The sequence below is a fragment of the Ochotona princeps genome, chromosome 23, assembly GCF_030435755.1.
Source record: "Ochotona princeps isolate mOchPri1 chromosome 23, mOchPri1.hap1, whole genome shotgun sequence".
Classification (NCBI taxonomy): domain Eukaryota; kingdom Metazoa; phylum Chordata; class Mammalia; order Lagomorpha; family Ochotonidae; genus Ochotona; species Ochotona princeps.
Window position 1 is genome coordinate 35587192 of NC_080854.1, and position 23372 is coordinate 35610563.

General features: G+C 44.8%; 1 protein-coding gene across 4 annotated transcripts in view; it reads left to right on the top strand.

The window, feature by feature from the left end:
- The window catches only part of SEMA5A (semaphorin 5A), a 317265-nt gene that overhangs the window by 280180 nt on the left and 13713 nt on the right, over positions 1–23372 (top strand). For all 4 annotated transcript variants that reach the window (XM_058680133.1, XM_058680134.1, XM_058680135.1 and 1 more), the window contains 2 exons: positions 20076–20301; positions 21712–21930. In XM_058680133.1, the coding sequence (XP_058536116.1) occupies positions 20076–20301; positions 21712–21930 (445 nt within the window). The remainder of the gene's footprint in view (positions 1–20075; positions 20302–21711; positions 21931–23372) is intronic.

Below are 23372 nucleotides of genomic sequence, written 5' to 3' on the forward strand. Positions count from 1 at the left end.
GTTCCCTCTTGCCAGCCAGGAAAGAACCAATACGAGATTACTGGGAGCAGAGAAATAAACTCAGAGCTCAAACCTTAAACCCCTGTTTTGGCTGGATGTTATAGTATGTGACAAGAAGAAAGCTAGGAAATGCTGTGTTGTATAAGCAGTGTTGCTTCTTCAATTAATGGAACTGAATATTCCCTGGTAGGTTTAGCAAATGTGTCAACGAACAAAGCTAAAGACGGTGTCGGATATGGCAAAGAAAACTTACAAAAGAAACAGACTTAGTATTGCCAGCTCTATATTTCTTACTGAAATATCTCACCAAGTGTAACACAGTTGGCCAAGAGCTGTGATTTAAGACGCCAAGAGGGAGGATATGGTAGATATTTATTGCCAAGCTACAAAAGCAGCAAACCTCAGAAGGCCCAGAGGGGTTAAGAAGAACCGGCATTGCAATCAATACATGCCGTCCAGAGGGCTCGGGGAAGGTTAATCAGAGTTGATGCGACACACGGAAGTTTGTTTGTGTCTGATAATGGTGCTGCGGCCAAATTTAGGAGCAAGGAAAGACTACCAATTCAAAATAGGTTATGACATGCAAAAACTATTGGCGCTGTTATGCAATACCTTGTTTTTTCGGTAGCACATTAGCGCTGCAAAATGCTTTGGGGAGTGGCCTCTCGCCTCTTCGTGATCTGTTTCCGCATGGGAAAACAGGGTGGGGGACTAGAAATCTTGCAGTGGGAATGATCAAACCTGTTCCTGCACATCCTGAGCAGGGCCAGGGTCCTGGGGGTGCTGTAGAAAATGCACCTACCAAAGCAGTGAGATTCAGTGTGAGATCCCAAGATTCCACACCCCAGGGGCATTCTGCATCATTTTAGGCAGCTGAATTGCCCTCCAAGCAATTTTTTTTCCTTTACTACGATGTCCTCCATGCTTTTTTGGGAAAAATCACAGGATTTAATTTTTTATGGCTGAATGATTCTCCATTGCGTATATAGACGACATTTTAAAACCTGTTTTTAGCTATTTTAGCTTTGCTTGAAAGGGAAGGAAGAGAGGGAGGGAGGGGAGCCATGGGCAGGCCAGGAGCAACGGGAAATCCACGGAGCGTCAGATATGCTGGTTCCATGTCAGTGTCTCAAGCAGGAAGTTACTGTTTGACCCGATGCTTGTTCGTATCCGTACATCTCACTGCAGCCCTGGGTGATTCTGTGCCTTGGCTGGTGTGAACAGTGTCGCACAAAGCTTGGTGGAGCAGGCATCCCTGAGATGTGCCAATTGGCTGTCTTTTGGACATAAACCCAGCAGTCATGGAAGGTTCTCGCTCTGATGTTACAAGGCATCTCCTTGCTGTTTCTCATTATTGTACTTGCTTGCGTTCCCCCCAGCAGTGTGTAAGAGTTCCCGCAGCCCCACATCTTCTCCAGCATCGGTGACTTTCTGGCTTTGATAACAGCCATTCTAACTCCAAGGCGGTGAACTCACTTTGTGGCTTTTGTTTTCAAGCTTTATTCATTTTATTGGCAAGGCAGATTTTCAGAGAGAAGGAAAGACAGAGATCTTCCATCCACCTGTTCATTCCCCAAATGGCTGCTCTGTCCAGAGCTGCTGAGCTGAAGCCAGGAGCCAGGAGCCAGGAGCTTCCTCTGGGTTTCCCGTGTGGGTGCAGGGACTCAGCATTTTGGCGGTCCTCCAGTGCTTTCCCAGGCTGCATGCAGGGAGCTGGAGGGGAAGTGGAGCAGCGGGACTAGAGCTGGCAGTGTGGAGTGTAGCCACCAACCCCTTGTGCGTGCAGATGAAGGGTCAGCCTGTGGGGCCCTGGTGCTGCTCCCTCCTATCCTTGTGGTTTCTGCTTGGTGTTTCCCACGTGGCTGGTAGAATTGAGCATTTTTTTTTACATGTGTTTGTTGGATGTCTGTATTTCATCTTTGGAGAAACATCTATTTGTGCTCTTTATTAACTGAGTTGTGTTATTGTCAAGAGGTGTTTTGTTGTCACCTGCTGTGCGTATTAACCCTTGGTTAGGACTTCCTGAACCTGTAAAGGCCATCGTATGATATTTGTTCTTCGTGTTTTGTAGAACTCAACTATAAAGCCATAAATTCTGAGCTTTCTTCATTGGGAGATTTTTAATTACTGCTTAAATCACATTGCTTATTACAATATATTTTCTGGATCTTCTATTTTTTTAAGATTTATTCATTTTTGCTGGAAAGGCAGACATACAGAGAGGAAGAGAGACAGAGTGACCGCAATGGCCCAGCTGAGCCAATCCGAAGCCAGGAGCTAGGAGCTTCCTCCAGGTCTCCCACTTGGGTGCAGGGTCCCAAGGCTTTGGGCTGTGCTGGACTGCTTTCCCAGGCCACAAGCAGGGAGCTGGATGGGAAGTGGAGCTGCCGGGATTAGAACTGGCACCCATTTGGATTCCAGCACGTGTAAGGCGAGGACGTCAGCCACTATGCTGCTGCACCAGGCCCCTGAATCTTCTTATTTTAATCTTGGCAAGTAGTGTGTTTAGAATTTTCTCCATTTCTTTTGAGTCTTCAAAAATTTTTAGCATATAGTGATTCATTACAGCTCTTTAAGTGTTTGCTTTGTTGTATTAGAATGTAATTTTTTTCATGTTTTATCTCTGATTTTGTTTGCTCATGCCTTTTTTGTTAGTCTAGTAGTAGAAAGTTCGTTCATCCTTTAAAAAACAGCTTTTAATATTTTTCTCCTTTTGTAGTATTAAACTGCAGCCTTCCTGCTCTTGCTGTGATTTCTTGGTCTCTTGCTAATTTGGTGTTTTATTTATTTTCCTGTCTTTGAGATGTGTCGTTACATTGTTAGCTTGCTTATCTGAAATACTTCTGTTTTCACAAGGTATCATTCATTGCCACGGACTTCCATATTCGCATTGCTTTCTCTGTGTCCCGGGTTTTGATATGCTTTATTTTAATATTCATTTTCCAAGCATTTTTGTGAATATTTAATTTGTATTTTTGAGATAACATATTTATTTTACATTGTAGTCAAAGGCTGAAAGTTGTGCCATAGAAAGAGTTCAACATATAAATGTAAAAACAAGAACTCAGCATGAAATATGCAAGGGATATGAACAACAGTCAAACGATGTTCAACTTCATTTGTACAGGGCATATTTTTAACTATTCGCTGGTTAAAATTATAGGACAATATAGTTTTTAACCATTTGCTCAAGTTTTTTAGAACACGTGACAAATTTCTAAAGAACTTTTAGAAAACAGCAGCAAAACACTGTATCTGGAGCAAAACTGATACACAGGCATTTATTTTTTCAATGGAATATTCTTTATTCAATTTTGTTATATTTGTGCATTTTGTTATTCAGTTTGTATTTGTAAACTTTATTTTTCTTGTTGATTTCTAGTTTTATTGCTTTATAGTCTGAAAAGATAGTTGGCATGAGTTTGTTCTCCTTTGCGCTCACTGAGGCTTGACTTGTGGCCTGGTGTGTCTTGTCTCCTGGGTGACAGGGCCATGTGCCCACAGCGGCCGGATGGAATAGTCTGTGAGTGTCTGTTAGAGCCATTGCGCTCACGTGCCGCTCCTCCTGAGTTTTCATCTGGAGGGTGAGCCCATGGGAGGCGGGAATTCCATGCCATTCCCAGCTATCATGGCATTGACATCTCTCTCTTTAGATCTGATAATGCCTGCTTCCTATGCTTGGGACTTCTATTGTAGAATGAACTCATATTTCCAAGTCTTACAAGTTCTTACTAAAGGGATCCTTTTATGTAGACTGAATGGCCTTCTGTGTGTCTAATTTATAATCTTTGTTTTAAAGTACATTGTGTCTGTTGTGAAAGGAGCTGCTCCTGCTTGCTTTGGGTTTCCATTTGTGTGAAATGTCTCTCCGCTGCTTCGCTTTCAAGTTCCAAGGATCCTCATCTGTGAAGTGAGTTCCTTTTAGACAGCAGTTAAAAGAGACTTGGGTTTTGTTTTTATGTTTTGTTTTTATGTTTTGTTTGTCTTTATCCATGAGTCCAATCTCTGTGTTTTGACTAAAGAATTGACACCTGAAAACTAACCCCATGTCATTTGGTCATTGTCTATCAGTCTATGTTATTTGCTTCCTTCTGTCTCCTAAATTATTTCCCTTTATTTTTTGATAGTTTTCTATCAAGACAAAATTTGATTCTCTTTCTTGTCCGAATATCTGCCTTTTAGGGTGTTTTGTATGCTTTCATGATGTCTTGTAACATTCAGAATTTCCTATAACATTGATCTGTTGGGAATATAGTCTGTTTTTAGTACTGATTTTCAAGTGCCACAGATTGGTTGTGGCATAAAAATAATTCACACACTAAAAAAATTGCAGAGAATTTTTTAGTTAATCGCACTGTAGTTATTATCCATTTTGGCTCGTAGCAGACCGTTGTTTCCTTTGCAGGATTAATATAAATGTTTAATTGTATCAACAACATGTTTTAATTTGCATTTGTTTAAGATTTGCATTTCCCATTGTTTTCTATTATTTCGTCTATGTGCCTCCAGTGGTATTACTGAACATGTATAACTTCTGTTGTTAAAATAATTTACATACATACTCATTTTCAAAGCAACTTTCAATTTACTAAAGAAAGAAGCAACAGATGTTGGAGCACACCAAAAAAAATGTTTCCAAGCACCAACTGTTTTTCATAGCTGCCTTGATTGCTTTTGTCCCAATGCTATCCCTTCTCCTCCAGAGCCTAGTTCGGAAGTTTTCTGTGTTAAGATAAGCAGCTATTGCTAAATTTTATTTTTTATTAACATTTTTAGTGGCAGTACAAAAGTAGAATTGGAGGCCTTCAAAATTGTTCAGTAGGAAAAAGTGCTGAAATATTTTGAGCTGTGACCCAGTAACTGTTGTAAGGACAGTTTTCTCCTCATTGTGTTCCATGGTCCATCTTTGAGATCCTGCTCTGAAAGGCAGCATGGCAAGACAGAGTCCTAAGGCCACAACGGACTGCATGTGTGTCCCATGCTTACATCATGTTAGAAGCCATACTGCGTGAGAAAGTCGTGCCCTGCACACTGCGGTTTGGCGTATTGCTTCTGTCACAGTGTGGGGCATGTTGCACATCTGTGCCCGCCAATCTAATCCTGTGAAATTGCCCAGTTCAAGACTATTAGAGAGCAGTCCTCGAGGGAGCCGTTGTCACCGTGTGGGCGGGAGGAATGGCTGGCTGAGAAGTCAGGAAGCTGTGGAAGCCGCCTTCTAAAATTACTCTGGCTCAGCTCATGAAGCCAGAGGCAGAGGAAATGTGAGCTTCTAACGCTGAGAAGAGACAGAAATAGTGGGGCAGGCAGATGGCAGCCGGTCCTCCCGGAGAGCCCCTGACATTTGCCAGACAGCGCTCATTATGGAGTTTATAGAACTGGTCTCTCTCTCTTATCTTCTGCTTGGAAGTTGTAATGATAAGGTCTCGACATCTGAAAATGAAGAGGAGGAAAGAAACTCTACCAATCCCATATGTCATTTTTGAGAATTAAAATTTTTAGTGTTTAGTGCGAGGTCCCATGATGCTACCCGCTTAGAAATAGATGCATGCATATATGTGAGACATGTTCCTGCTGCCCTGTACTTTGCAGAACTTCCAGAACTGCATCTGTGTATTCAGTCAGAAATGATGAATATTTACAAGGGAAAAGAACTGCTTATATGGCAAATGGGCACAGTAAAATTTCCTAGCCTCTCCTCGAGGCTACTTTTCAGCTTATAAGAAAATATATAATTCTAATGGCTAGAAACCAAGAGGGAAGTTGTAAGTGCCAATGGAACAATTAAGGGGAAAAAAAACACACACACTGAATCTGCCTGAAGAGAGATTGCTTGTGAACAGAAGGTCAAGGCACCCACAGGTACGCCAGGGGCTGGCCAAGCTGAGACAGCAGGAGGGGCTAGCCTGAAAGCTTGTGCGTGACAGCTGCAGCCTGGAGGAGCTGTGGTTGAGACCAGGAACTGTAAGCAGCGTCACTTGGGAGACTATGGCTTTGCAAGATACAAGTCTGGAATACCGATGTCATTGGTCCTGAAAGGCCTCAATACAAGACTGAGGGACACGTGGCCAATCAGTGCTCCTTCATGTAGTGTTGGCTCTGACATCGTTGGAGCCGTGCTTTCCTGTGTTATCAGCATCACAGTCTGTCTCTGTGGATGATTGCAAAAATAAGTAAGCCATATCACACTTTAAATTACTGTTTTCTTACAGGGAAAAAGTCCTGTGGGTTCTACTGTCAGAAATGAGTATCTAATTGTACTTGTAGGTGCTGCTTTGCCCTGTCATTACTTCAGCTTCTTCCTTTATCACAACTTATTCAACTTAGTAGGTGTTCCTAGGCTAATGTTCCTGAAAACACATTATATAAACTTACTTAGTCCTGTGCAAAAGAGCTATTTGGTTTAAAGCTTGCTAATATAAAAAAAAGTTAATGTTTTTAAAATCAGAGATAATTCCTTTGATTTCTCAGTAGCCAACAGTGGTAAGGATAATGAATAAATGAACGTAGTTGTTAAGTTCCTGGATGATTAATTTTAGAAAAGCAGTGACCGTTTAGTGGAATCGTGCCAGCATCTTTTTGAATGAAGGGATTGTTGTTTGCGCACCTTTGGGTTCCTTAGTGCAGTCTTCAACACTGAAGCGTGTTCTGCGGTCAGGATTTTCCTTCTGAAATTCTTGACTCCCAGAAGCAGCCCCTGCTTCATATTTAATGTATCTCCTGTGCTACTTGCCTATGAACATTTCACTTCTTGTTCATATTCTTAAAGCATTTCAGAATCTTTCTAATTAGCTTCACAAGCCTGCTCCAAATGATACAATTTAGAACCCAAAACCACCATGCCTGCGGTCATGGTAGCTAGAACTCATTCAAATTGATTCTGGTATTAGAGGATACTTGGGAATGACCTTCCAAGCTCTTCACAACTCCTCTCCCCCCCCCACTGGCAAGACTTGAGTATATATAACCAAGAAAGCGCACCTAATTAAAAATCAGAATTTAACTTTTTAAAGTGACCTGATTCCAATGTTTGAGCTTGTCTTTGAAAATAAAAATTTTAAATCTGATGCCTTTAGGCCCGTTTTAGGTCATCCTCCACATACTCATGAAACATTTTCTGATTTCCCCTGGTTCGCCTAGGTGTGTTAGCTGAACCCCTGCAGCTCAGACCCCCTGCTAACATGTCTTGAAGCGCAGTGAGAAAGGACCAGTGGCTGTGGGTGCAGATGGGCAGAAAGGAGTCCGATTGTATTGCAGTGTTTGGCCTCAGTGACTTCCCTTGTGGTAAGAGAAGGAATACCAAAGATCAAGGCAGGCATTTGCCTGGCTGAAGGTGCCACACCCAAGTACAGGCTGTGTGCAAATCAAGTCCACAAGGGGCTGTTTGGGTGGAGACTGAGGCCTGGGGAGATACGTGCTCACTGGGACTTCTGGTAAACATGGAATCATCTGCCATTTGTTCCACCAAGATGTACTGGCACAAGATTGGCTGACGCCCTGGGATTTTCATGCAAACCGTCATGCAGTAATTTGCTTCTGGCCCTGATGGTGCCCTGTTACCATCACTAAGAAACCTTCAGGGTTCACTTCATAGGGATTGGCTGAGACGTCACGATCGCAGCAGTCCTAAGCTGGAAGTGTGAACACCTCTGAAGAATTGGGTTGATCCTGAGTTTTGTAAACTGCAATCTCAGGGCTGTTAACTAGATGGCATCCCTGTGCGTGCGCTCCTGAGGGGATGCAGCAGCTTGGCTGGGGTGCCCACACCTGCTCTCTTCTCCAGGGCTCTCCTGTTCTTGCTTCTCCATCATCATCAGTAGTCACGGAGGTCACAGCACAAGGACAAGAGCCTGGACAAGGGAAACCCTGTATTTTCTTCATAGTAAATGATTTGTTTTTAAAACTCTGACATAGCTACTGCATCTTCCATATTTTTGTTAAAAAATTTGAACAGATTGCTTTTTGAAGGAGATACTATCCACTATCACTTAGCAGAATTATTCCTTTTGTTCTTTGTTGCTGCTCGTTTTGTAGGACAGGACCCTTAGGAGATGTGATTGTGAAATGACTGAGTTTTTTTGGCTTCCATTGTTTGAATTCTATCTTAATTAACTTAAGTAACTTCCAAAATACAAGCTTGCCACATTCATATTTATGAAACTGTGGCCTCGGAGTTGGCTCTTGAGGAATATAGAGTCAGGGAGAGCTCAGCTGCTCAGTCTGTGATTTTTCGGTCGCTGTGTGCAATGTGTGTCAACATTCCAACTATGAAAGAGCTGTCAGGGTCAAAGACACAGATTACCAAAGTCCCCTGACTGTCATAGTATTTGTAAGGAGACATACAGGCAAGGCTTTTTTCGACTTGGTGAATTGTGTTTTTATCTCTCACTTGTGCTTTTAGAGGCCTTTTCTTTCCCGGTCTGGGGAAAGATTCTGCAGGTTGCAGAGCCAGCAGTGCTGGCTAGGAGAGGCAGTAAACGGAGAAGGGCTTTGTTCTGAGGCGAAGTCCTCCCTAGCAGGTTCACCCAGGCCGAGGTAGAGGAGCTGAGTTGCCCGGTACACAGTGTGAGCACGAACGGGAGACAGTGGGAGACCAGAAGCGCTGCTGCCCTGTGAGGTGCCTGTCTGAGTTAGAACACCTTTTTGCTGCTGAGAGTCACAGCACCTTTGCTCAGGCTTGGCTGGTTAGCCTGCATGTTCTGGGGCAAAGAATGGTATCTTTTCTTCTAGTACAGATTGTCTGGTGCCAAGGATCCTGGCTTAACAGGCTGTTTTGTGCAAAAAAACAAACAAAAAAACTTAGTCATGCCTTAGGTGTAAATGATACAATTATATTCTTGTGTTCACTTAGATTTATGTATTCAAATGCATTCAGAATATATTTATGATGAGAGTCAGTAATACATTTGATCCTAGCAACACCGAGAGACTATTAGTTGTATTAATAGATACAGAAGCAGTGTTTGATAAAAGTTAATACTTATTCATAATATGTTAAAAAAGAAAACCTCTACAAAGAGTAAATAAGCACTAGTTTGACTTTATAAAGGAGACCCATTAAAAATCCCACAGCAAATGTCATCATACTTAGTGGTGAAAGGTTAGCAGCAGTCAAGTAAAAGCCAAGGACTCCTACCAGCCCCGCTGGCATTCAGCATGGTGCTGGAAATCACAGCCAGTTCAACAGGAAGACAGTGAGGTTGGAGCAGTATGGTCAAGTGTGGGAAAAATGTGTCTCCGGGCTTCCAGCTCTCTCACCTGCATTTGATGTCAGAAAAGATTAGTTAATTACTGGCCACTACATGAAGGACACTCTCCCTTGGCTGTCTTTAGTGGTTGGATGGTGCCATGCAGAGCGCTCGCAGGTGACCATATCGCAGTACTTGCCTGTATGGATTCCAAACCCATGGCCACTTGAACCATAGTTGTTGATCTTTAGTAGTGTATTAAGTGAGGAGCTGCTGTTGTTTTCATGAGGCTTTAGATACCGTTGAGGAGAAATTAACAATAGTCATACACTGGACTTAACTGACTTTCTGATGCATGGACCATGTTTAAATTTTTCACTATTTCCAATAAGATAAGCCAGAAAGTCGTTTAAAGTATGGGATTCTCAATATTTCAAGTGAGGTATTTTCCACATTCCTGCAGTTGAGAAACGCATGCAGTATGCGAAAGAAGCCACATTCTAGCATGGATGTGTGCCTGCATTAGTGGGTTTGGAAATGTCATGTGTGAACTTCCAGTTACATGGCCTCTGGGACAAATAGCTGCATCTTAATATGAAAAAGGTATGTGCTTTAATAATAAGGATGAGGGGAAACTTTGTACTGTTCAAAATGTGGAAGGCATCATTGGGCAGTGACCATCTGTGAGTGCAAGTGCAGGTTAGGACAGTGTTAGCTCAGTTACTTCATTTCTGACTTAGAGTTTGGAAAAGTACACCAACACTGTTTTCTAATCACATCAGCAGATAAAAATCCATAACGTTGAACAGTCGTTCACTGTTTATTGGCACATTTCTGGCACATTGTTTCACAACAGACTTTAAGATAAACAGACTGTTCTGTGTCTTTTTCACATTTGGTGCTTTGAAGTCAGTGGTTAAGTTTGCTGACTTTGATGTGACTGTTCTGAGGATTTGAACTGCACCGCAGTCACCTGTACAGTGGCAGGCAGGCTGAGGGTCAGGTGTAGGGAGCAGGTGACCTGAGGATCTTATCCACAACGCAAACACCATCAGTGATGAACTTATATTTAAGGCTTATAGCTTGTTTCTTGCAGACCCACAACTGAGTAGAGTGTGTATCAACAAATTCTGCTAGGAATGGTGTCCCGTGCAATCAAGTCAGCAGGTTCTCCAGAGGTAAGGACCATTCACTGCAGTGGGGCGGATCCTGCAAAACCCTCTGTGGTGTAAGTCAGAAACCGCCAAAGTTTGGAGTTGTATCCACGTTACCCATCTTCTGTTGAATCTTAAACACTTAAGAAGTCATCTATCTACAGCCCATTATTTTTGACAGCTGTGTATTTTAAGTCTCTGGTTTTTCTGTGTTTGAGACTTTGAACTTGTCTTGAAACAGCTATGATTGCTCTCTAAGTTTCTGGTTTTTTTTTTTTTTTTTTTGGCAGCCATGATGCTTCACTATTAGGGAATGAGCAATGTCAAATTCGGTTTCCCACAGCTACCAAAATGCTGTCTTTGCCTTCCCTCTGGCAGGACATTGATGTATCTCTGTGGGTCACGTCAGCATCTCAGACTCCCAAACCAGAGTACAGTGGTCACTGGGGTTGGCCAAAGTGTCAGTTACTTCATCCTCAGGTTACTTAACATCCGGTTCCTACTACTCCTTCCTTCCTGCAGTATGTGGTTTCAGGAGTGGAGTGAAGGGCTTTCTATTGTCTGCCTGAACTTCACATGCTGTTTCCAGCTTGGAAGCCTAAGGGGCCCCGAGGCTGTAGCTCTCCAGTTGCCCATGGTGTAGACACTCCTGCAGTAGTCACGAGAGGTGAGTGGGTAGATGGATACGGTGTGCATGGAAAGCTGATGCTTCTGCTTTCTGAAGTGTGTCATAATTACAAAATGCCTTTGGGAAATATTCCTGGAGTCTTTAGTTTGAAAAATATAAATGTCTAAGATATTTAGGTCATTGTCCCTATGTTCTGCCAGGAAACATCCGTGAAGTAATGGGAATCTAATTAAGCAATCCAAGTTATAAAAAGAAAGTTATTTCAAGATCCTGATTTAAAAGAGTTTTAATTAATTTCCCACAGTAAATTGGCCTAAAGAAAACATGCAATCCCCTGTGATTATTTTTAATAGGGAAAATATGTTGATAAAACTTGATGCTGCTCATTTCCCAGATCCATTAAACTATGGGGTCCCTGCTTGGACAGCCAACAAATGCTCCACGGTTCCAAATGCTTTAGTACAACAAAGAGGAATGTCACAGGCTTGTGACCTCAGCTCTCACTGCTCCCAACACATCATTGGTGTTGTGGGGATTTCACATTAAATAAATGTTCCTGCTGCTATCTTTTAGAGCATGAAATCTGTATTTGTGTAATGGACTGATAAAAATACAGTTTTATATAAACTCAGATCAAATTTAGAAGATAATTATTAGCAGATGATCACGTCACAGAGGGTGTGAGATGATATATGTGGAAACTTGACAGCAAGTTAACTCTATTATTTACCAGTTTGAGAACTCCAGTCTGCTATGCATAGTCCTGTTAGAAATGTACTGGCTTGCAGTTTCTCCAGGTGCCATCCCGGAACACTCCTTGGTCCTCCCATGTTCGTCATCCAGGCTTTTGTGGAAACCGAAGATGCTGGCTGTGTCAAGTTCTCTGCTGGCTATTGTGAACACAGGATCTCATTTGTCACTTCCCAGTCACATTGTTACCGTCCTGTTTCACAGACTAGAAAGCCATGATGTTGGCTTATGAGACTGAAAGCAGTAGAACCTCTAGTCAAATGCTGTTGGCTTCTGAGGTCAACACACAGGGCCATGGATTTGGAAACAAACAAAGGATTAAGAGGGTTAAGCAACTGAAGCTAGTTGAGCTCCTAGACAAACCATGGTGAGTTCTCCTGGTGGTCACTCAGGGCCAGGGGCTAGGAAATGAGCAGTTTCTCAGTAAAAAATGATATGCCTGGTTTCAATAAATCCAGCAGGGATATCATGTTGAGCACAGGACTGATGAAGAGCAATCTTCTTAAGCATTCAATGTGTGTTGGAGGTGGGCATTCTGGGCACTCTCCCTCTCTAACACATGGGGTGGTTTCAGAAAGGGCTTCATAAATTCAGACTCCATCATCAGTCTTTCACTCTGTTATTAGATTCAACAGAAGATGGGTAACGTGGATACAACCCCAAACTTTGGCGGTTTCTGACTTACATCACAGAGGGTTTTGCAGGATCCGCCCCATTGCAGTGAATGGCCCTTACCTCTGGAGAACCTGCTGACTTGATTGCACGGGACACCATTCCTAGCAGGATTTGTTGATACACACTCTACTCAGTTGTGGGTCTGCAAGAAACCCTGAGTAAGAAAGGACTGCAAGGTCACCTCGGACCACGTGTGGGGAGAAAACTGGCTCACTTCATTGCTTAGTTTTCCAGTCAGGAGGGTGTTAGCTAATTCTGTTCAGATATCTGTGATGTCAGCTATTGTGTTTGCTCTTCTCCACTGATCCTTTTCAGTTAGGACCAGAACAAGTTTCATTTTCCTCTCACTCATTGATGTCGATGATCCACTGCTTCAGTTTCATCTTCATAATGGTCTGGTCCCTTCTTAGAATAAATTATGCATGTGTAAGCTGCTGGGTATTGTTTTGGACTTTGTCTCTATAAACTTTTTATAAAAGTGTCAGTGATTACATCATTCTATCTGCTCCTCTCAAACTTCACCATAATTTTGGTCTTTGTCTTTGCTTCAATTGTAGCCAAATTCATATGACTCCAGTATAGGCTTTGGTTATTGTATTTTGTTTTGTTTTAAGAAATCTTACTCTAAGTGCTCATTAGGTCCTGTTCGGACAAGTCCTAACAGGTTAATGCGAGTCTATTTTGGTGAAAAAATAATTGAAGTCTATGTATGCTTTTTCAGTAAATATGCATGTTTCTTGACTTTCTTGAAGAACCCTCATATTACAAGTAGCGATCTTTATAAACATATCATTGATAGTATCTCACAAGAAAGAGTTCGAGCAATACCACAGCAGGAATCCATACAGAGCTTTTCGTGGTGGAAAACTCCCAGCTGCAGGAATGCCAGACGACTGAGGGAAGGAGAAAGGAGTCGGCTCGCTTTATCCATCTGACATGGTGGCTGCTTGGAATACTGGGAGAAGCAGCAGAGACGGTTAGATTCTGAATGTAATCATAGCATTCAAGTCTTGTGGTCATGACATATTGTTCTTATTTGGCTCATGTTTGTGTATCATGTATACACAAGGTGTCAATTCCCCCAGTCACCTAGACTTTCTGAACAGGGGTGACTTGCTAAAATTTGTCTTTTTACAGAAATAGTGGAAAATAAACCTAGGTTGACCATTGATTTGTATGTCACCTTCACCAATTCCATTAAAGTAGTAGGTCCGAGCCGACTGTATTCTGTTTTAAAATGGTGTTTCTGTTCATCCCACGAGCGAGTTTCTCTTTAAGAGTCTATGGAATGCTCACAGATCTGAAGAAAAAGCAGTTGTCATGGGGAAAACTAAGAGGTCCTTCCTTGATGAAATAAAAGTCAACTCATTAATGATTTCCATAAAAATATCACCAAAATAATCCTACATTTTAATTCAATTTTCTACACATCTTTTGAAATACTTTTGTCTTATTGTAAGTGCAAGTCCAGTGAACAGCACTATAAGCCTCAATGACAAATAGATCTGCCCACTCTGGTTTGTGTTATTTGTTCTTACTCTTTCCAGATTTGTCCTCAGAACACTTCAGCTCTGCACAGCACATTCAGGTGTTCTCCAAGGTATATTGCATTTAAACATTTTCCTCTTACAGTCAGAGGAATGGAAATAATGCGTGGTAGTCTTGGCTGAAGGTCACTCAGTTCAGTTATACTGAGAAATAGCCTTCCCCCAACACACACACACACACACACACACACACACACACACACACACAGAGCCAGTACATATCCCCGTTTAACTCGAAGCAATTTCTCTTCTCCTTGCACCATATTTGTCAGAAAAATAAAATGTGTGAATTCTTGACTTTCACTCTAAGAATTTAGGGGCATTAGTGTGAGAAAATAAAATAAATAGGTGAATCTTCTCATTTGAGCCGTAAGTTTATGGAGGCACAAGTGCCCACAAATCACAGCTTCTGTAATAAAGAAGGCTCGCAGCAATAGCGCTGGTTGTTCTAGCCTCGTGAGCTTATCTCAGTGTTGGGAAGAAAAGGCTGGAAGTAATGTGTGAGGGGAAAAGCCAACTACAATTCTCTCTCTCTCTCTCTCTCTCTCTCTCTCTCTCTCTCTCTCTCTCACACACACACACACACACACACACACACAGACACAGACACAGACACACACAGTTTTTAGCAAGAAAGCAGGGGAGTACTCATTTGCTTTTCTGCAATAAAAAAAAAAAAAAAGGCTAGGCTGTTGGCTGATTGAAAGGAACACACCCAGAAGAGCTGGTCAGACTCGGCAGCGTTCCCTTTGGAGCAGCCATGGTGCCCAATCCAGGCTGGGATAAGAAATGCAAGCACCCTCGGGTCTTTCCCCAGGGAAACTCCGAGACACAGGGACCTCCATGCAAGCAGGAGACATAGTAAATGTTTATGACTGGGGTATGAACAAGAGTACTGTAGGTACTCGGGGGAAATTGTTGGTATGGAAGTAGTTGTTATATAGCTTAATGAGATTGTCGATTTTTCTACTGAGAAATGTTTACTTTTTAGGTAAAACATCATAGCCACATTTTTTTCCAAAACTTTTTTTATATTCCTTTGAGCTTTTATGACAAGTAATGGGAATGGGAAGAAGGCAGGGAAATCTTCACACATCTCCCAGTCCTCGGGTTCTGTGCAGAATGATGTAATGATGTGTGGACGGAGCCTGTCGTGCGGTGTTCTTGGTGTCTTTTCAACTTCTCTGACAGGATATAAACTCACACACTGGCTAGTCACTTCAACAGTTGACCTAATCTAAACCAAGATGTGGATTGCATTATTGATACAGATCATTTGCTTGGCACCTGTTGGGATATGTCCCAAGCATTTGAAGGTGGCTTGCAGAGGGTTAGACAGGGAATGGGAACTGGCTTGAGGGCTGAGTACTCCTTTCATAAGCCACCTAGTCACTGGCAAATTCTCTACCTCCCGTGGGAGGTAACTGCAACTCCACCTGTTCAATGGCCTGTACTGGCAAGAAAGAGGCACTCAGCCAAGGGAAATAGGAAAGAAGTGATCATAAAAGAGGTCTCCCTCCCTCCCTCCCTCCCTCCCTCTTCCTCTCCCTCTCTCTCTCACCCATGCTACATGGTTTTGATATCAGGTTAATGTTGACCTTGTAGAATAACTTCAGTTGCATTCACTTGTGCACTGTACAGTTGGTGTGTTACTTAGAGCTTTCAAGTCTCTATTTCATAGTCTCAGTCTTCCTCCTAGTTCCTTGAATATATGTATCAAAGTTGGATTGGCTGTCTTAATTTTCTGCCACAAAATCTATCAGCTGCTATTCATGGCTAAGTGGTAATTGATTGATCTTTCCCTCTCATACTAGGTGTGGGTTTTGTTCTTTGCCTATCTGGTAATTTGCAGTTTGGTGTGTGACCCTATGCATATTACTGCTGTGGCCGGACACTCTTCCGTGCTTGTGTAGCTTCACACACATTTGCTGACATTTTCTCAACCTGAGAGGGGATGTCTACATATCTTAGGAGTTTTGTTTTCCTTGGGCAGTCCTCTCCTGGGTGAGAACTGCATTCGGGTTGGTATCCACAGCCCTCTGCTCTCTCTCTTCTGCTTCTGGGTCCCCATTTCCTGTGCCACAGCCCTGGAACCTTCTCCATACTGTGCGCGCCAACACCCACATGGCCACCCATGTTTCCCTGCACTCTCTGCTGGTGGATTTGGTTGCCTCAAATCCAATGTCTTAAGAACTGTGGTTTCACACATTGCTGGTTATTCTGGTGTTTCTGTGACTTCTGGTGGGAAGCAGAGTTGCTGTGCGACTATGCGTCTGAGTCCAGTAAGTCTTTTCTGGTAGCTTTCTTGCTGGCTCCCACTGCCGGGAGTTCCGGAGTTTCCTGTCTCTGCTCTGCTGGCCACAGGCTCCTGGGGTCCTGAGCTGATGGTCCTGCATGCAGTTGTGTGTCTGGGCCTTTGCAAGCAGATTAGCATTGCTTTCCTCTTTCTTCTATGCAGAGCAACTTTCTTCTATCTCAGCATGCCAAGATTAGTTACTGGAAGAGATCCTGAGCACACAGGGGGAAACCACAAGTATTCCCGTATGTGAACACGTTTTGTTTATATATTCAGCTGCTGATGAGATTACTTTAAAGCTAATTTGTATTTCGTACTGAGCATATGGTATCGAAATTCCACCTTCCCGTCTCTCTGCTTCACTTTGGATCTATGGAATATGAGTCATTTTAGATTTTTCAAAGAAAAATAGAGAAGACATGAGGCCTCACATAACCACCTGAATTTGTTCCTAAATGTATACAGATTTTGCTTGAATCGGCTTATCTGTGGCTTTATCAATATGATTTCCCTGTTAGAAGGAGTGCTGCTGTGCTCGTGTTGGTAATGTGATTAGGCTGAAATTCTTGCTTTTGACAAGCTTGTAGTGTGTCAGTGGAAGTGAATTACAAACAGATGATTAAACTCCACTGAAATGCATGCTCGGATCCTCCAAACAGATGCGTGGGGTGTGGTGTGGGGTGAGATAATAAGACGGGAGGAGACGGGGAGCAAGGAGCTGGGCATAAAGACCGACCTGGCTGAGAGGAAACAGGGCCTGCGGAGCCTCCTGTTCTGATTGAACATTGAAGTGGATGGTTTTCTCACTGCTGCCAAAGACAGGGAACGCTTGAGAGACTTATTTGTAGTTGTTTAACATTGCTTAAGGAATTGTTCTTACTAATATTTTCCACCAGAATTTTAGGAAATGTATCTGGAAAAATAATAGCAATTAACTAATTCTTTAACATCCCTTCTAAAAGAAGTAGTTTATTTGTTACAAACTACAGTGTTCAAGTTCCATTCAAAGCTAGATCATGAAGGGCACAGTTAGCCAGGAAATTCTAGCATCCAGCTTCAGTTAAGCCACGTTAGCGACCTCGGTTGAAATGAATTCCTGCATAAATTTGGTTATTAATATAAAACAGATTGGCCACAGCACTTCTCAGGTTTTGTGTCTTGAAATTCTAGACCAGGACATCACAATGCAAGCTCACACAGCAGCTGATAGGAGCCATCCTGCAGCTCGTGTGAAGGAAGAGTAAGGAGACGGACATCTAAGGAGCCTCATTGAGCCTCTCACCGTGAGCTGTGCCCCGCTCTGGGACAGGTGATACCCTGGCCTCTGGGGCCAACACATGGGGGCAAGCAGACAGCTTTCCAACCATGTCAGCCATTCACAGATTCCAAAGAAACTTCTCCATAAAGAAGGTGCCTTTTCTGGCCTGAGGAAGCTAAGAACTGTGCAGAGTAACTGCTAGCTGTGTTCAGTAGGATTCCAGATCCTCATGTTTTATAGGTAATGTTGCCCGTTAGTGCTAAGACACCTCCCCTTGACAGCCTAGATTCCCCACCTAAGTGTGTTCTAGTCCATTGCAGCCAGCTCCTAGACACTTGGCCAGTCGTGCTGGGTACCAGGAAGAGGAGAGTGGGGCATGGCATCTCCGAAGTTCCTCCCACAGACAGAGGTCAACATCATTTTCTGCATCCCTACCTCCTGATCTCCATGCCAAATGAAAAAGAGCATACACGTGTTGTATGCACCTCCCAACAGGTAGATTTAGGGCAGTTATTGGGGCTATTCTTTCCCTTTCAGAAGGCATCCAATAGATGTTCTAATAGAAGACACTATAAACAAAGGAAAATGAAGACATTCATCTTCTTAGTGTTTGTTGGCATGGAGAGCATTTAATCACACAGGCAGTGATGATTCCTCCATATATTTGTTGTTAAAACTATGAAGTCACAATCATAAAGAACTCCTGAGTATTGACCATTGTAAAGAAGAAATTGAAAATGGATTTTGAATCAGGAAACCTGATTTGAATACTTTGGAGCAGTAATGAAATCGAAGTTGCTGTGGCATTCTGAGATACCGATGGCTTGGACACATTGTACTTTATTTTCTGCTGGAAAGTTGCTACCATGATTTTTCAGGGGTTGAGTTCTTAAGGCATAAACCCACAGATACAGGCAGAAACAAGAACTGTGTATGATTTAGAGCAGAATCTAGAAACATGTCTCAGAAAAGGGAGTTCAAATGCAGTAGAGAGGAACATTCAGCATATGTTGTCTAAGGCGTGAACTCAGTGGGAGCTGAGGTTGGGGGATTTAAGTTGCAGGTATGTTTCCACCATTCCCAAGCTGATAAGTGTGCATTCCCTGTGCCCTAAATGTGCAAGTGCTGTGGTGTGTATCACAGCTGCCTGCCTTCGTGGAGTCTGCATTCAGAGCATGCCCCGCACAGGTGCTCATAAGTGACTCCAGAACCCTAGGTACCTCTTCTCCCCTGGGCTTGGCTCCTTGACATCACTGCACTCACACTGGCACAACCAGTTGCTGGAACAATGGACGTATTCCACGTGTCTCTGGACATCATCGTGTGCCTTTTCCCAATACTCATTTTGCTTTGTCTTCTTTCCCAGATACATAAATTCTGTCTGGGAGTATTGCCACACATGTAATCCTAATGAATGCTACCATCTACTCTCAGACCCCCAAAATGGTTTTGGGGAACCCCCAGTACATGCACGGTTTGCATCATTTCATTCACACTCCAGATCCCAGAGACCCCAGCAATGAGCAGTCCTCGTTCTGCTGCTCACGACATCGTCAGACCCCCTGACCCCTCAGCCTGCCTCCGGGGCACCCGAATCTGCTCTGCTCAGGGAAGCCAGGGAGTTTATTGTGTGGGAAGGGAAGCAGAGTGCTCAGGCTCCGAGTACTGGGCTTGTGGAAAGGGCCATAAGAAATGGACGAGGCAAAGTGAGAGTGACTGCGGATTGGCTTCCCAGAGCCCAGCTCTCCTCCTTGTGTGGCTCCGGATCCCTGCTGGCCCAGCCCTGGGGGAGTCCCTGGAGGGTCCTGAAGAGCCTCGGTGTGTCGTGGGTGGTGGCTTTCCCTTGCACCAAGAACAGCCACGTTGCCAAGTGGTAGACCCACATACCTTTGCCTCACCTCTGTTTAGTTGTCTCTGGAACTATAATTCTTGTCAAATCAGGACTGCTCCAGGCAGATTTCTATCTCCCTACTCCTAAATGCCACCTCTGTGGCCACACATAACATGCCTACTCAGGACCCTCCTGGCTGTGGTTACAAGGGAATGGGGGGTGGGGGTAGGTACGGGGAGGGGAAAGTGAAAGTGACTAGGGAACTGTTGGGAGAGCATTTGTAGACTGAACAACTCCACACTTTGTGTCCTCGTGAGGTTACTCAGCCACTTGAGGGTTTGAGTCTGACGCTAAGGCTTATGATAAGGCTTGCGTCTTAGAGTATTACGCAGTCCACAAGCAACTTTAGTTTCATCCATTGAATCTTTTAAAGACAGTAGTTGATATGAACATCAAAATAAACCAATGTTGTTGGTACCATATTAAGTGAGAGGAAGACAATTTTCTTGGAATCACCTTTGTTTTTACTTAGATTTGGCGTGTATTGTCCTCATTGCTTACGTACAGGAAGTCATGCCAATTCCCCTTAGCCACTGCACAGTGAGCCCCGGCTCTGGTGCCTCACTGAATATGAACACGTGTTTCATTTGTAGGGCAACTGCTGGTGTCTTGCGTGTGAATCTAGGGATGCCTCTTGAAATTGCCCAGTGCATGCCTCTTAGTGAGACATGCTGTGCGCTTCCTCTTCCAGGAGTACCAGTCTTGTAACACCAATGCCTGCCCCGAGCTGAAAAAGACCACACCCTGGACGCCCTGGACGCCTGTCAACATCTCTGACAATGGTGGCCACTATGAGCAGCGTTTCCGGTACACGTGCAAAGCCCGCCTGCCTGACCCTAATTTGCTGGAAGTGGGAAGGCAGAGAATTGAGATGCGGTACTGCTCGAGCGACGGGACCAGCGGCTGCTCCACGGACGGTGAGTGGTGACTCCGTGGAGACTGAGCCATGTCTCAGGGAGGTACTTTCTGAAAACCTCAACAGACACCTAGAACTCAGTCCTGGATACACCGTGTTCTTTAGCTGTACAGATATTACTATGGTGGCATTAATTTATATGTTAGGTACGGTAAGAGACTGCACCTAACATAAACGTTTTTTAATATTTAAAAGTACAACTTTTTTTTTAAATGTAGTATGTGGAAGACAGAGAGAGAGAGATATCTTCCATCTGCTGGTTAACTCTGATCATGGCAACAACAGGGGCTGAGCCAGGTCAAAGCCAACCCTCCGGATCGCCCATGTGGTGGCAGGTGCCAACTTAGTGACCATCTTCATTGCTGTTCCACGCACATTAGCTCTGCCTGTCCCAGAAGGGGAGCAGCCAGGGTGCACACCAGTATAGCTCGGGACTCTGCCATCTCAGGTGGTAATTTAACCCACTGCACTGCAGCACCAGCCCCGGCAACTGAAAGTTTCAAAACAGGCCGTCTTATTTCTCATGACATCAAAGTGTGAAAGAGAAAATACATGATGTTGTTTCTCCATCACTAACTGCACTCCCCTTTGAGTTTATCTTATATTCCTTCTACTCTCAGATATGTGTAGAATGCTTTAGAAGTTAATCACATAAACTAGGGAAACTTGAATACCCATGTTTAGAAGAGATTTTATGTTTTCTCCAAAATCATGACATCCTCTATCTTGATGACTTTACGGCCTAATGCCCAACTCACATTTGGGCCTTGATGCCAAGAATACAAACTTGGACTTTTATGCCTGTGACCACACTGCATTGACCATTCTGCATTGATACCACAAAGTGCAAGTGGATCACAGAAAAGCACATTTATTAAGAGGCTGTGGCGGAGAATGTCCCAGTGCATGGGCCAGTTGTCCTAAGGATACGCAGAGCTGGGGACGCCCCTCGTCCCTGGCTGCCTGTCTGCAGGCCCTGGGAGGCAGCTGAAGGTGGCTCGGGGGTTAGATCCCTGCTGCCTGTGTGGGACACCTGGATTGTATTCTCTGAGAATGGTTTCCTCCTTGGCCCATCCCCAGTCCAGCCCCAGCCACTTCAAGCACTGGGAGTGTGCACAGCGGATGGGAACTAGCTGTAAACCTAAGATGTACTCAGTGGGTAAGGACTTTAACCACATTCGCAAATCAAATGTTATTTACATTCTTATTGTGTGGTCATTCCAGCAAAAGAGGCTGTGGTTATAAGAGCAACTGTCACTCAGCAGCAGGTTTTTGGCTTCTGGGCTGTGGAAAGGAATCAAATCAGTGGAAGAGATGAGGGCATGGGGCTGCTGATGCCCTGAGCAGAGCATGGCTGGCAGTCGCACTGGCAGCTCCTAACACAAGCCCCCTCTGGCTGCTTCCCCCGCAGGGCTCTCGGGCGATTTCCTGCGAGCTGGGCGGTACTCTGCCCACACGGTCAACGGGGCGTGGTCAGCCTGGACGTCCTGGTCCCAGTGCAGCCGCGACTGCAGCAGGGGCATCCGGAACCGGAAGCGCGTCTGCAACAACCCTGAGCCCAAGTACGGGGGGCTGCCTTGCCTCGGCCCCGCCCTGGAGTACCAGGAGTGCAACATCTTGCCCTGTCCAGGTGAGACGTTTGTGCCATCTGGAGCAGACCTGGGCCATCAGGGACTGCCCAGGGCCTCCTGCTTCACCGAGGGTCCCTCAGCTCGCTGTGCCCGTGGGGCCTGTGTCCCTCAGAAATGCCCCAGGTGATGTCTTCATCCCTCAGGTTAACCCAATGTGCTCACGGAGCTCGCGCTCCCTATCCAGCTGGCCAGATGCCTTCTCCGAATCTCCCGAACCAGCACTGCGACTCCGGTTGGGACAGGCGGGCAGGTGTTCGTCTGTGTGCGGAGACCCGAGAGGCCAGGCCTCCCCTGGCACCGGGAGTTCCTTATGCTGTGATGCCCAAGTGCAGAGACAGACAGAATGGAGCCTGCAGTCTAGTCATTTCCTCTTTTATAAACAGAGGAAGTTACTCCCGGCGAGGAGCATGGGCTGAGGCAGCCTCCAGGAGGCGCCAGCACACATGCGCTTGTTTGGAGCCCAGTGTGACATCCCTGAATTAGGCAGCCCCTTCCAGGAAGCCCAGTGGACCAGCCCTCCCTCCCTGAGTCGCCTGTACAGCGAGGCTCTCCCTGGAGCCCACCGAGCCAGTTCCCTAGTTGCCCTGCACCTTCTGTGAAGAGGGTCTAGCTGGCAGGTGAGTCTCTTCCCACGGAGCCTGCCCAAGTGCTCCCTGTCCAGCTCTGCCTCCTGCGTCTACCTGGTGGGTCTGCCTCCCAGCACTTTGCTTTCCCTCTCCCCAAGTTCCCAGTCAAGCAGAGAGTACCTCACATGAGCCCAGGGACTCATGGGGTGACCTCACTCGCGGCAGGGTGCCACGTGGGCCTGGCACTCACCGGGAAGCCCTACTTGAATGGTGTGGCAGAGCACTGGTCTGTTACTCCACCTTCCTTTCATTGTTTCTCTGCCAGCATTTCTTGCTGCCTCACTGTGCACGGTTCACAGGGGTTAGGCCTCCTGCGTGACTACTGAGTGATGCACGCTACAGCACAGTGTCACACCAGCCACACCAAGCAGCCTGTCGCCAGGCTGTGCTTTAAGTGACAGACAAGAGTTGGTTAAGCAGACAGAACACGGCAGGAAATAAGATACATTCCACACATCAGGCACAGCATTTGAAAGCGCGGGATCTTAGGCATCTTTTCCAGCAGGTACGAATGCCTTTCTAATTTCCCTGGGCAAGATGGTTGCAGGAGGTGCTCACCAAGCATTTGTTGGGTGGTGCTAGAGTGATGAGTGGGTGGATAAGCATGTATGTAAGACTAAACCACGCCATTTTCTGCTCCACGACCGGGACTCCTGACAGTGCCCCGTTCTTACAGTTGCCCTCCTCCTGCACTTGGGGTCTGTCTGCCTAAATTCCTCCACCCTCGGGAGACGACTCCTGATCGCCCAGCTTTCCCAGTCACGCTGAGGCTGTGGCTGGGAAAGGTCACAGAACTGTTCTTTCCCACAGCCCGA